Raw genomic sequence first — 13,398 nt, 5'->3', positions numbered from 1 at the left:
TTATGCCGCGGTAGAGTGGTTGCACAGCGATATAAGCAAGATGTTTCAGATAGTTCCCCGGTTAGCTGGCATATATTCTTGTAAATGTATTGCCAAGCATCAGGAGGCCATGCGCTGGCACACGATCACCGTGATGATCAAGACGTCTGACCCGGTCACATGTCCGTCAGTAATAGGTCGATGCATACCAATGAAACGAAAGATGAGATGTTACAGAGACATACCATGTATCTTCCGAATCCAATAGAGCTAGTGAGCAACAAAATGATATCAACCGCCTGGTTCTGGGGCGAGGACCGCAGCTTAGAGTAGTTTGTATAGCATCATCGGATATCGAAATTCCGCTGAATGACGCTGTTGTTCCTTCTCCGCAGCGCTAAACCGCTTTGAGTCTATAGGACGGAACTCGATGTTGGAGTTTCGTCCGCATTGTTGAGTTGCTGCTCCCAATTTATCGATCATCGCGTTCTTGGAAGAAAAGAAAACGCGTTGCGTTGCCGCAGAAATAGTGAATGAAGTGATTATTGTCTATTCACTCGAGGGGCCCCTCTGTTTGTCGTCATGCCCACCCCCGAGCGCAACGCTGACTGGCTACCCTCGTCGCGTCGCATGTACGAGCAACAACAGCAGCGCTCACCTTTCAGTCGAGCTCGTGGCAATTCTCGAGCAGCTGAAGATTTTGACACGTCTCGGATTCCCAGCCCATCCTACAAATATACTACTCAGCGTCGGACGAATTTCAATGAGACCAATACACTAACAGGAGCGTTCAGGAAGGCKGGGCGCTACGCCACGATGGCAGAGAATGAGGGTATTTCAGTATCCGTTCCTTATGTGAGAGGGACGCCAAGTCCTGGAAGAAGGCGCCAGATTTACAATGCCCGGTCCCCCGAATCGAATCCGCCGAACGAGCTTGCAGAGGCATATCGACAGATAGACGATGCGGACAGTCTGGCCGATCTGGAGCCAGAGGACGCCTACGGTCAGGAGGATAAGATTGGACGGTCATCAGGCTATTATGCGCGCGATTACGATGTGTTCACGACCTCTGACGTGAGCTTTCTGCACGAGGTTCAAGACGAGTCACCCCGACGAAGGTTGTCCGATCATATTCAGGATGAGAAGCGCTTGAGGCGAGCCACGACCAGCCACTCTCCTGTCCTGTCGAATCGCGGTGGAACTAAGAATGCTTTGACCGCGGAGAATCTTCAACGGCGCGAGGAGGAGGATCAGCTAGTCTCTGGAGACGATGATACTTTCCAGCACGAGCTCAATGTGCCTTCCACTTGGGGTAGCCGAGCGAAACGCAATACCGACTGGCTCAGAAAATTAAAACGACGCGATGAACCTGAGCCCGAACCGGAGCCTGAGCCCGAGCAAAGGCCGGAGCGGCCTGTCAATGTGTCGCCGCCAGTGACCAAGCTCAATTTCGACTTTCGTACCAGCCCCGGCCGATCCCTGGAGCCGGCGTCAAGTAGATATAGCAGGATCCCTCTATCAGACGCCAGGAACAAGTTGTCCTCGGAGCAAAGGGACGACAAGCCGATTGGGGGAAATACGGAGCCCATCGCCAATACTCCAGTCATTGTCTACAAGAATTCCAGTTTCACCAAGCCAAGTCCCTCGAAGCGCGACTCGCATGACTTGATCCGCAGACTTGCGAGACGAGAGAGTCCTGATCAGAATCGAAACCAGCAGGAGTTGAGGACACCAGAGGCACCAAAGGGCGGCCAGCGTCGGATATATGACAAAACCCCTGTCGTGACAGGCGCCTGGATAGACACCCCTATGACTGAGCGCATTTCTGAACGCACCACTAAGATGTCCGAGGAACTCACAAATGGTTTCAGGTCTCAAGTTGTGTCAGATGACCTGAAACCCGTTATTCCCGAAATGGAAGAAGAAGCAGAAGTCGAGGTCAAAGGACTCACGCAGGAGAGGGAACGGGACGCGGAGAGGAACAGACAAGAGCAGCAGGAGAGAGAGCGCGAAAAGGAGCAAGAGAAAGCAAGGATGGAGGAGGAGCAGGAAAAGGCAAGAAAGGAGAATGAAGAGAAGGAAAAAGAAGCGAAAAGGCACGAGGAGGAACGAGAGAAGAAGGTGAAACCGCCACTCATCAAGCCCGATCTGCCCAAGAGTGCCCTCGAGTCGGTCATACAGGAACACAAAGCCGACAAAGAAACCCTCGATGTGGGTGATGATACAATTGAAAGCCTCCAAGAACTGCTAGCCGAGCAGGCCACTGAAGCGAAGGCCGGCCCACAGTCCGAGGCCGCCTACGAGAAGGAAATAATGGAGAGGTTAGAGCGGAGCCACGGTGACGAGGACGTGGGTGATCACAAGATAAGCGAGAAACTACTGTCGCTGGAAGAGAACCAGGACACTTTGAGGAAGAAGATTGATGGCGTCGAGGAACAAATGACGCAGAGTATGCCCAAGGCACCCGAGGACTCTCCGCGTCCGACATCTTCCCAAGCTCAGACGCAGTTGAAGCGCGCCCATGCAGGGAAGACATGCGAAACTTGCGGCGCAGAAGATGACGGCCGCATCTATGCTTCCATTCCGCTGCCTCTTCTGTGGAAGCGCGATCCAATTTCGCGGCGTATCCGCATTACGCGCCTAGGCTGGGCCCTCCTGCTTTCACTCCTGTGGTTCGTTTCTGAATCTACCATGTGCGACTACTACTGCCATCCCACTGTAGCTCCCATCTGCGAAGGGAACTGTTTGCGTCCTGACGCGCCACGATTTCCGTTTGTGCTTCCAACGATGTTATGGCGTTGGTCTCATCTCTCTTCTGCTCTGGCACCGGTTGCGACACTTGGAATCGCATTTATCAGACTCCTCGCGCAGCTCCTGGGTCTCTGGGACGGTTATGTGGACGTGCCACCGCGGACACTCAACCTTTCTGGCGAGGTCCGTATCTATGGCACACGAATCACTCATTCGCCTGTGACCGCAACGGCTACTCCGGGGTTCTTTGCCAGGCAATGGCCGGTCAAAGAGCTCAGACACACCCCGGAAGCCATGTACACACCAGAAGCTGTTCCAGAGTTGAGGCTGGAGGAAGAGCTGCCTCGAGATGTATGGGACGATGACTCGATGGACGACGACGAATTATTGTGACCAATGCATAGACTGGAGTCGGGGTTCTTCGTCTTTTCATTTATTTGATTTTATATGGTTTCCTGGAGTTGATGGTCGGTTTGTACCATGGTACAACGGTTGGCGAACGGCGTTAAGATTTTGTACCTGGAGACATCTTGGTTGGTTCTTCGGCTATCTTAATACCATCTATGATTGTGGTTGTCTGGCAACCTTTTATGCATACTCCGTACTTCATCTTTTATGGGGAATTAGGTTGGCCTAGGCGGGAATGATGAAATGCTGCGAAACGCCAGCGATTAAAGGCTGACCCACGATCACACATAGCACGTTCAAGCCACAATATCGTATATCTTGGGTGTCCATACGGCAGACATTCTAAGGGACTTCCTCGATCTAATGGCAATTTCCGTGCTCGCAATTTACCAAAAAAAGGCCATGCGCAATGACGACGTCCTCTCCAGAGTCCCCACTGTTCATAAAACAGGCGAACCGAGGCATTCCAGCGTCCCCGCATGGCTGCATTTCCTTGGAATTTGAGATCCTGATCGACCCCTAGCCTGCATTATTTCGCTTTGTGCTCATCCCTTTCCTGTAAATAGGCGTTTCCTTTAATTATTCAAGCAACACATTGCTCTCGTTTGTACTTAAAGGCCCCAGCGACTGTTCGTCAGAGTTCGCGCCATATTAGATCAGTCGCGATGAGCAGCCTCGATAACCCCGTCACTCTTTTGAAGGAGATCCTGGTGAGGACTCCACTCATTTTGAAGACCGTCCTCCTGCATGGTCTCCATATGTCCCCGGGCTCCGGGAAACAAGACCTTCGCACCGAGTTGACAGTCGCCATCATCCGCTCGTTTATCAACTTCCGGCTTCCTGTCGGCAAGCAGCAAAAGGGCAGTATGCGAGACCCAGGCATCAAGGGCCCCATGTGGGTGTCCAAGGTCACGTTGCCTCAGCCGGAGAATGATGTCCAGGATGCAGTCATCAAAGCGATTGAGGAATTGAAGTCCTCCGGGGATGAGACGTACGATATTCCCGGAGTCGGACCTGTCGAGGCCGAATGGACTGGGTATCGCAAAGGGGTGGACAAGAACGCGCCACAGCCTGATATCTCGGAAGAGGAGAAGTACAAGAAGTTGCGCAGCGAGTCAGATGCAGATATGGTCATCTTGTACGTCCACGGAGGAGCGTATTTGTGAGTTGCGGCCGTTCTGTCAGGAAAGGAGTGCATACTGATCGTTTTAACAGCCTCATGGATCCCTGTACACATCGGGTTCCCGTATCTCAGCTCTCCAAGCACACAGGGGCCCCTGTTCTCTCGGTACGATACCGTCTGGCGCCCCAGCATCCATTCCCGGCGGCGCTGGTCGACGCCTTCGTCGCATATCTGTCGCTCCTCGCGCCGCCCCCAGGCTCGCTGCATGACCCGGTGCCAGCCAACAAGATCATCGTGGCTGGCGATTCCGCCGGAGGCAACTTATCGCTAGCGTTACTTCAGACCCTTCTGACGCTTCGCCGCATCTCCCCCACCGTACGCTTCCACGGCCAGGACGTACGCATCGAGCTCCCCGCAGGCGTCGCGACAAGCTCCCCTTGGTGCGACATCACAAGGTCCATGCCGTCCATCTTCCACAACGCACGCTACGACTACCTCGACCCACCCACCCAGACGCCGGATACGACGTACGTCCCGCTCCCCATCCCCGAAGATGAGTTCTGGCCCTGCAGTCCTCCCCGCGGCGACTTTTTCGTCAACGCCAACGCCATCCTGCACCCGCTCGTCTCTCCGCTCGCTTCCCGCGGTGAGCTCTGGAAAGACGCCCCGCCTATCTTCATTTCTCTCGGCGAGGAAGGCCTGGCAGATGAGGATCTGCTTCTCGCGCGCAAGCTGCACCGTGCTGGTGTGCCTGTGGTCGTGGAACAGTTCGAGGGTATGCCGCATTGTTTCGGCCTCATTATGGTTGGCACGCCGGCGGGTCAGCGGTTCTACAAAGGCATGGGAGGCTTCTGCCGTGATGCGGTGGCAGGTCGCGTCAGAAGTTCGGGGAATCTGACGTTCATCGGGTTCAAGTTGCGATCGACGAAGGAGATCCCCCTGGAGAAGGCCGTGGCCTTGAGTGATGAGGAGGTGGATCGGTTACTGCGCAGAACGGCGAACTGGCGGCTGGAAGGTGAGAAGGAACTTCAGCGGCAGGTGATGGAGAAGGCCAAATTGTAGTCTACTCTGCAGAGTGGCAGCGTTTCGTCTGTATATATCTGACTTATACCCCTGTATATCCCGATTCTGATTCATTTACGATTAACACGTTACGAATTCTGCATATGCTGCTGACTCTATCTTCGTATCTATTATACCCGCTAAATAATCTTCTTCAGGGAAAGACCTCGTTTATATCAATTTTTTTTGCATTTATTCCTGGTGCTGGGTCTTGTGAATCAATGGTGACAGGTTTCCACGACTTGACTGTGGTGCTAAGTCCGTTGAGTGCGTCAATGATTCCCAGGAGAGCTTCTTTCACCAATTTATCCTTGATATACCAGGTCTTGACTTGTGGGAGCTCTGTGATACACTCGGAGCTCGCTACACAGCCGAAAATCCAAGCCATTCAGGATCCGTACTCAAAACTACAAGACTTCTGAAGAGGGTCTTTGTCCATTGAGTGTGATCTAATGGTCCCATGTTTATACTGGAGACAAGGCCACTCGCAACGGCTTCAGTCATTGTTCCAATCTATGGCGGGTTCCTGGTACGTTTTCAAGGCCTTAAATCAATCACCTAAGATACTTCATCGGCCAGCTGCTTGGCAATTGCAGGTCATCGGCTCCAGCCTTACCTACCCTGATTCGCCGACCGGATTCTGAATTTGCTTTCAGCAAAGGAGCGGTCATCATATCGTCAAACTACCGCCTCTTGGGAGAATCGTTTGTAAAGGGCATACTCGAAGATGTTGAAAGCCATCTCTTCGTTCGAAGTCTGCCATGACCATTCGCTAGTATATCCAAGGTTAGATGACAAGAGCCATAATCAAAGGGGGTGACCTGGCTAATTTAGGAATTTTTGCACTACAATATTAGAGTCGTCTTGAATGACATACGGTCTATCATTAAATTTCTATTATTCAGTTCGAAATCTAAGATTGATGCCTTAGGCATTCTAAACATGATCCCTGATCCCAGACCCGCTAAACCGGATTAGGCAACCAACTGATGGCGTATCGACGTAATGGAAAGGGAAGCTCAACAGCTGTCCATAATGACGTCGTTCAACCTCCAAGATGGTCCGGAAAAGGGTATATAAACCAGGAGGCGAAAGTTCTTGATCACATTCTAACTGGTCCTTCTACGCTCAGAAACATTACATTCATCAAATTCTTCAATATCACTTTGATTGCCGCATCTCAAATCATCTTCCGAATCTAATCCACTATACAACCAGCACTACAATACAAAATGTCTTCTCTCACACGCTTCGCTCCCCTGACCGCTCGGGTCGCTGCTGTTCGCACGACCACTCCTGCCTTCACTGCTGCCGGCCGCAGATTCATCTCCTCGACACCCAAGAACGAGAAGGGTCCTGTGGAGGCAACCAAGGAAACATTGAAGAAGGCGGACAGAGTTATCTCCGATAATCTCGTGAAGGGTATCAACAAGGGCGGTATGTGTTTGTCACTCGTAAGCGACCATGACGTATGCTGATGGGATGCAGAACAAGCGACAGAGAAGGTCAAGGAGACGGTGGGAAGCTCAACTGAGGAAGCCAAGTACAAGGCGGAGGGAATGAAGGAGGAGATGAAGGGCGAGGCCTCGGAAAAAGCAGGCGAGACCAAGGGTAAGGCCGAGGAGACTCTTGGCTCGGCCAAGGGTAAAGCTAAGGAGGTATATGGTGAGGCCAAGGGCAAGGCAAAAGAGATGGGTAACGTTTGAGGCGCTGTTGAGACTGCCTCGGCGGAATGAAAACAAGGATATAGAAGCCAAGGGCCAGGTTGATGATTAACTGACGCATGGATGGTTTCCTTTTTCACCGATCTCATGATGTTTAATAGCATATTCCATGACAAAGCACAATGACAACGTTGTTATGATGCATGTTCCCTGCTGAGCCTCGACCCTCTGTCATCGCGAGTAGGTCTTCCCTTACGGGTTCGAACCTCATACAACGAACCTGAATAACATCACATCGGACTGTCAATCAATCTGGCTGAGGTAGCATGAGAACATATTCTCTCGAGCTCAAGCCAAACTTGAGAACGTCCTTGTCTCGCAACTCAACGTAGCGTCCGGCTGGAATCGTATCTCCATTCACATGGGAGCCATTGGCGCTCTCCAAGTCAATGAGATACGGTTTGACCTTTCCAATTCGATCTCCAAATTCGTTCCTCTTCTCAACGTATCGGAATTGAATGGCCGCATGCTGCTTGGAGCAGCTAGGGTGATCCAGCGGGAAATCGGCCACAAGGCGCTCCCTTCCGATCAACCAGCAGCTGCGCTCAGCCAGCTCGACTACCTCAAGCAAATCTTCCCCTTTAAACACGTAGAGTCGCCAAGGATCTTTCGCAGGAGGCTTGCGCGCTTCTGGGGGCTCATGGTACTTGAGAACGACCGTACCTCCACTGACGTTGACAGTATTGGTTTCAGCAGCCAAGCGACCGGTGTTTCCAAAATTGGGTTTCTCTTTCTCCGGCGGCGGTGCCGATGATTCCCCTCTCCGCGCAACCTCTGATGATGTATATGCGTCGTTCTGAGAAGGTAGGGGAGCCTTGGACCGGGGAAGAGCCCGCGACTCTGGGCTTCGTGAGTGTCCAGCCGGCGAGCGAGAACGGGATCGACTTCGATATTTTCGGGAAGATCTCCTTCGATCGTCGTACGAGTCCCGGTCGCGGTGACGGCGGTGACCACGTTCTTCGGATGGGTACCTTCGTCTTCTGCGATGATCATCGGATTCTTCTCGTCTTTCTCTGCGGTCTCGTCGATCTCGGTTATCTAGTTGGCGGGCATCTCTCCCCGTCGGGCTGTGCGGAGACCGTCTTCGAGAGCTATCTCTTCGAGAACTTCGATCATCATCGCGGTGTCGTTCTCGGGTGTGTCGTCGTCTATCATTGTCTCTGTCTGAAATGGGGGGTTCAGAGGGCGACCCGCGCCGTCTTTTCTCACGGTAGTCATCTTGTGATTCGGCCATGGCTAACTGGATTGCCGAAGATACGGACGTTCGATTGAGCAATCCAGAAAAGTTGTTGTACCCGACAGATGAGGAAAGTAAGAAGATGGGTATCGGCACGTGACCCTCTGTTGGCGGATCGGGGAAGATTGAGTGAGCACCATTCGATCACAAACCCACAGAGGTCTTGAACAGAGGGTTATCACTACATCATTATCTATCTTTTCGGGGGAGCATGCTGTGTTCTCTCCCTTGAAACCATGCGGCCGCCATGCTCAAGAAACCTAATGCCCTTTGCTACGGTGGTCTCCAACTGCTGATTCCTTCGTCCTCGTCCTCCCCGCCACCCGCCTCACACTCGGCCAAACGCGGACCATGGTGCATTCCATCCTACAGACTATACGCAACTGCACACGATATTCATGATAAGGATCTTTCATGGCCGACCTCTTCGTGTTTCACGCCCTATGATGTATTCAAGCAGGACCGAGGCGCTCCGTACTCGAAGAGCCGCTTCTACGACTTGGTGAAGATCTACCACCCAGACCGACCGTGCAATGATCACCCGCTCTGTAGACACCTCACACCTGAGGTGCGACTTCAGCGGTATCGTCTTGTCGTAGCAGCTCATGAGATTTTGTCGGATCCAACAAAACGAGCAGCCTACGATCAATTCGGTACTGGCTGGAGTCTCCATCCCTCGCGAGGTCCCCAGACACAGTCCTCTTGGGCCAGGACAGCATCGGGTGACTATCACCCTATATACGCCAATGCGACATGGGAAGACTGGGAGAAATGGCATAACCGCCATCAGCCGAAACAGGAACAGATCGTCGACCATCGGACTTTTGTGACATTCATCTTTCTTCTGGTCCTTTTCGGAAGCGCTGTGCAAGCCTCTTGGATTGGCCAGCTGAGTACCGGGTATGAGGAAAGGCTTCGGGAGATCAACGAGGAGTCGATGCGATTACTTACCGGACGGAGGGAGGCTACCGTGAAGCAAATGGGATCATCCCAGGCTAGGGTAGAGCATTTTCTGATACGGAGAGACCCGTCGGGATCAGGGTTGAAGGAGGAAGAACAAGCCATATACGAAAAGGTTCTCCATTCACAAAAGAAGACCCCCGATGCCTCTTTGAAAGTCGAGGAACCGGTCCATTCGCACTCTCAGTCTGATGGTACCCAGAAACTGGTCAAGGATTTCTGATGAGTTGCCTGTTGTAGGTGTTCAGTGCCTAGTGCGACTGCACCGCACGGGACAATCTCAGCTATCACAAGACTGAAAAGTCTATTTGCAGAATTCGTTGTCCTGGCAGCTTCATCTGCTGTATATAAGCATTATTCTTACTGAATGACAAATTTCCACTTTGCACTGAGGCTTGATGAATAAGGTCACCTGCGAATATGACCAGCTCCATAAGTTAGAGATTTAATTCATCAACCCTCTTGGTCAATGCTCTAAGAGCAGCGGCAGCGAGTTCGTGAGCTGGTGTCGAATTTGTTGACCCGACGATTAAGAACCTGCAGTGGGGGGATCTCATGCGGGGTATGATCGAGGCCATGGACCGTGGTGCCACGTACACGTTCCTGACGGATAGTGATGCCCATCTTACGGAGGGATCTGGGTTCATTTGTCGTCCTGGTCAAGTATGGGAAGTTTTATACCCCTCTTTAGGGAACTGATAATGAAGCTGCATGGATTGTATACACTATCTAGACAAGAGAGATGCTACTGAAGCTAGCTAACCGAGGCAGATAGGCCTCGGATTATCGTAGGGCCGGCTGCCTGCCAGCAGAACCTCTTAAGACCCCCCTTAGATAGGCGGGCCTCACTGTAAACAAACAATCTAGCATGAATAATTCCTTGCTGATTTCCTAATTCAGTAATATCTCCTTTGCAGCTATATATTGCTTAGAATTTCTTCCTTTAGGCATTCACTTAGGCTGCTAAAGTGCCTGATCTAATTAAACTGTTTTAGTAACATTATCTTCTATGACTAGGGTTGTTATTAGAGTTGCATAACTGAACCGCTAAAATCGAATCTGACCCTCACCCAACTCGCAGTGGTGACTGGAATCTCCTTCGCAGATACTGATTGAATACATTGGTCAATAGCACATAGAGACTGACATTGCTTTTTTGCACATTTCTTATACTGAGAAAACACTAAGTAAGCTAGCAATAGAATGTAGTCTAGCCACCTTGACTTGTGCACTCCTTCCTGGGCGAATGCCTGCATCTCTGGATTATTATAAATAGTACAGTAGGATTCAAGCTTTTTCACACAGTTACATATATCACTTTGAACGTCGTTACAGATTTGCAGTGTTCTTTGATAATCACCACTAGTAGATCCACCAGCCTTCTTGCACCTTTGTCCGCCCTGGAAGGCGCAGGTAGCAGAGGAAAAAGGGACATGGAGCAGCAGAAGAAGAAGTACAAGAGACCTCATATTGAGATAGTAGCTGAATAGAAGGTATGAAATCACGCAGAAGACAGGGAGTCAACTCAATAGAAGTGAAGCTTAGTTTGGTTGTTTGGCACTTCCGCACTCATTTGGAAGGGAAATATGTAGTTATTTATATTTCTCATTTGCCTAATAGAACGAGGAGCCCAATGATTCTTCAGCTTTAGTTGTGGTCATCATGACATCTGAGTCCTGGAATAGTTCGTATGTCCAGTTGAGGACTTCACTAAAGATACTCCAGCTCCACGCCTCATCACCCTCAGTCTTGGTTTAAGTTAGGTCTGGGTTAAGGGAGGTAATCCAGAACCCAGCACCGGGTCAAAATTTTGGACCCAGACCCAACCCAACACCCTGCTGGATTGTGCGGTAGCCTACGTGTCATGCAGCTGATGAGGAAAATGTCATTAGGAAGTTGATACATAATGCAGTCGAATGCGTCGAATGCATGGCTCGATAACGCTATTATACTCTGTAGATTGGGTTTCAAGATGGGGTCTCCGATGTGGGGCTTTCGCTTGCAGGTTGCCCGGCTTGTGTGGAAGCCAGTGATTATTGAAAGGGCCGTAAGTGCCGGCAAGTAGATTACCTTATAAGGTACCTTGCGCCTCTAGGCCATATAGGACGGATATTGGGATATGCACTATGATGACAAGTATAGCTTTGAGATTAAGTATACCGAGTGATCAGCTTATCTTGCTTCCCTTGCCAGAAATACACAACTCGTTTCAATGTACAATTTAACCAATGGCAAATTGGTAGCAGTAAGTGTTGAGTGCTTGTACCTCTCTAGTGGATCTTGGAACGTCTCCACTGAGCAGTTGAAGATATTACTCTAAAAGGCAATTTACCCAGCACAGGCTCCGCTCTGTCCCCCGACGAATCATCACCACCAACGTATTCCACACCGGCGAATCACCGGACAATAGCACCATTCACGCTGCACAACAGCACTATATCAACCAGCGCTGATCACGACTTTCAAATAAGCAAGCTAGCTAGTTGTCTTCTGAAGCCACCGTCTCCACCTCAGGTATATTAACCAGCGCCCACCTCATGTCGTAGAACCACCGGAAACCAAACCTGCAACTGCAAGACACCAGCACGACAATGGCAGCCACCGAAAAGCGACCCGAGATCATCGCTCTCGCGCGCGAACTCAAAGATGTTCCCATGTGCGAGGAATACGAGCGCATGGTCTCCGGCATGATGTACAACCCCAACACCCCCAAACTACTCGAGGCGCGGCATCGGTGTCGCGGGCTAGCAGCCGACTACAACAGCCTGGATACGAAAACGGTGCCCTACGATCAGATCGCCGAGAAGAGGATCGAGCTGCTGCGGCGCGTGGTCGGCAAGGTAGGCGACGGCACGTTTATCGAGCCGCCGTTCATGCCAGACTACGGATGTAACATTATTATCGGCAGAGATTGTTTCGTCAATTGGAAGTATGTCGTCTCCATGTCCTGTGAAGCGTACTCGGTTGGATACGCTCGACTGACTGACGAATCAGTCTCACTGTGCTGGACACCAGCCTCGTCGTTATTGGTGACCGGGTCCAGATAGGAACGAACGTCAGCATCATTACCGCCGGCCACGATACGAGTATCCTGTCGCGGCGGAGGTTTGTGGAATTTGGCCATCCTATTTTCATAGAGGATGACTGCTGGATTGGCGCGAATGTCATCATTCTGCCTGGGGTCAGGATCGGTCAGGGTTCGACGATTGGCGCGGGTTCCATAGTCACCAAGGATATTCCGCCCTTCTCCGTGGCAATCGGGAGTCCATGCCGGGTCAAAAGGACGATTCCCTCGGCGGAGGAGGAAGAGCAGGATGAGACGAATCCGTTTAGGAATCTGGTGCGCGAGGATCGGTAGTGCTTGATAGCTACGCTCTGGAGCTACCGTTTCAACACCATTGAGGATAGCATCAGCGCTGCGTGATAGAAAGCAACGATTTTGCCTCGGCGGATTTCTTACGCTTATAACACGAATACGGACGGTAGGCATTATCCATCCAAAATGTACTGGGTGGAACGGTTCGATCTATGACGATGCTGTGGGCTTGTGGCAGCCTGAAGCGATCCCGTATGATGGCATAAGACATGTTTTACAGATAACGGGATAGCAACGTGATATCAGACAATTCACAGTATGGAATAGAGCATTAGAGCCTTCTCAACCTGCTCTATACACACGTTTTCATAGCCAGGATACTCATGAGACTATTTTCAAACATATTTGAGCTCGGGAAGCCATCTCGCAGATCGCTCTGATGCAATCCTCGCCAGATCCGTATATATAGTAGATGTTGCCGTCGGGTCGGTAGCCACAGATAGCATTTGTATGAGGAGCCCAGGCCTGGTTCCACGACTAGGACACATTGGATGCACCACAGCCTTCCTCGGCGATCGACAAGCCGGTCTACGCTCACAATCACCTAATACTCCTCAATGTTGAACCATAGGCGCACACCCTGCAGTTCCTCAGTCTCATCGCAGAGCCCGTTTCGGGCGTCAACCGCGGCAATCTTCGCCGGTGGTAGGTGCCGATGATCGGCGGGCCGTTGCTATTTCTCATTATGCCGCCGATCCTGCGCCGCAGGTTATAGGTAGATGAGACACAGCAGAAGATATCGGACTGGAAGGGAAAGAGGAAGAAGTGACAAGTGTAG

At 51.3% G+C, this 13,398-nt stretch overlaps 6 protein-coding genes across 6 annotated transcripts; 5 read left to right on the top strand and 1 right to left on the bottom strand.

The window, feature by feature from the left end:
- Window positions 1-561: 561 nt before the first annotated feature.
- Window positions 562-3,123, top strand: Asppvi_006683 (uncharacterized protein; the record flags this gene model as incomplete). Its single annotated transcript, XM_043302581.1, has 1 exon — window positions 562-3,123. The coding sequence occupies one exon, from the start codon at window positions 562-564 to the stop codon at window positions 3,121-3,123; it is 2,562 nt and encodes an 853-aa protein (XP_043158516.1).
- A 680-nt stretch (window positions 3,124-3,803) lies between these two features.
- Asppvi_006682 (alpha/beta hydrolase) lies at window positions 3,804-5,323 on the top strand (the record flags this gene model as incomplete). Its single annotated transcript, XM_043302580.1, has 2 exons — window positions 3,804-4,300; window positions 4,354-5,323. 2 exons carry the CDS (start codon window positions 3,804-3,806, stop codon window positions 5,321-5,323), a joined length of 1,467 nt encoding a protein of 488 aa, XP_043158515.1.
- A 1,232-nt stretch (window positions 5,324-6,555) lies between these two features.
- Window positions 6,556-7,029, top strand: Asppvi_006681 (CsbD family protein; the record flags this gene model as incomplete). The annotated part of the gene is made up of 2 exons (XM_043302579.1): window positions 6,556-6,760; window positions 6,812-7,029. The coding sequence occupies 2 exons, from the start codon at window positions 6,556-6,558 to the stop codon at window positions 7,027-7,029; spliced, it is 423 nt and encodes a 140-aa protein (XP_043158514.1).
- A 265-nt stretch (window positions 7,030-7,294) lies between these two features.
- On the bottom strand, window positions 7,295-8,281 carry Asppvi_006680 (putative FHA domain protein SNIP1; the record flags this gene model as incomplete). The annotated part of the gene is made up of 1 exon (XM_043302578.1): window positions 7,295-8,281. One exon carries the CDS (start codon window positions 8,279-8,281, stop codon window positions 7,295-7,297), a length of 987 nt encoding a protein of 328 aa, XP_043158513.1.
- A 250-nt stretch (window positions 8,282-8,531) lies between these two features.
- Window positions 8,532-9,467, top strand: Asppvi_006679 (J domain-containing protein; the record flags this gene model as incomplete). The annotated part of the gene is made up of 1 exon (XM_043302577.1): window positions 8,532-9,467. One exon carries the CDS (start codon window positions 8,532-8,534, stop codon window positions 9,465-9,467), a length of 936 nt encoding a protein of 311 aa, XP_043158512.1.
- Window positions 9,468-11,835: 2,368 nt separating this feature from the next.
- On the top strand, window positions 11,836-12,602 carry Asppvi_006678 (sugar O-acetyltransferase; the record flags this gene model as incomplete). Its single annotated transcript, XM_043302576.1, has 2 exons — window positions 11,836-12,173; window positions 12,239-12,602. The coding sequence occupies 2 exons, from the start codon at window positions 11,836-11,838 to the stop codon at window positions 12,600-12,602; spliced, it is 702 nt and encodes a 233-aa protein (XP_043158511.1).
- Window positions 12,603-13,398: the final 796 nt, after the last annotated feature.

This window comes from Aspergillus pseudoviridinutans, assembly GCF_018340605.1.
Source record: "Aspergillus pseudoviridinutans IFM 55266 DNA, scaffold_4, whole genome shotgun sequence".
NCBI lineage: Eukaryota > Fungi > Ascomycota > Eurotiomycetes > Eurotiales > Aspergillaceae > Aspergillus > Aspergillus pseudoviridinutans.
Note: the sequence above shows the minus strand (reverse complement) of the source record. Positions and strands in the feature narration are given on the sequence as shown.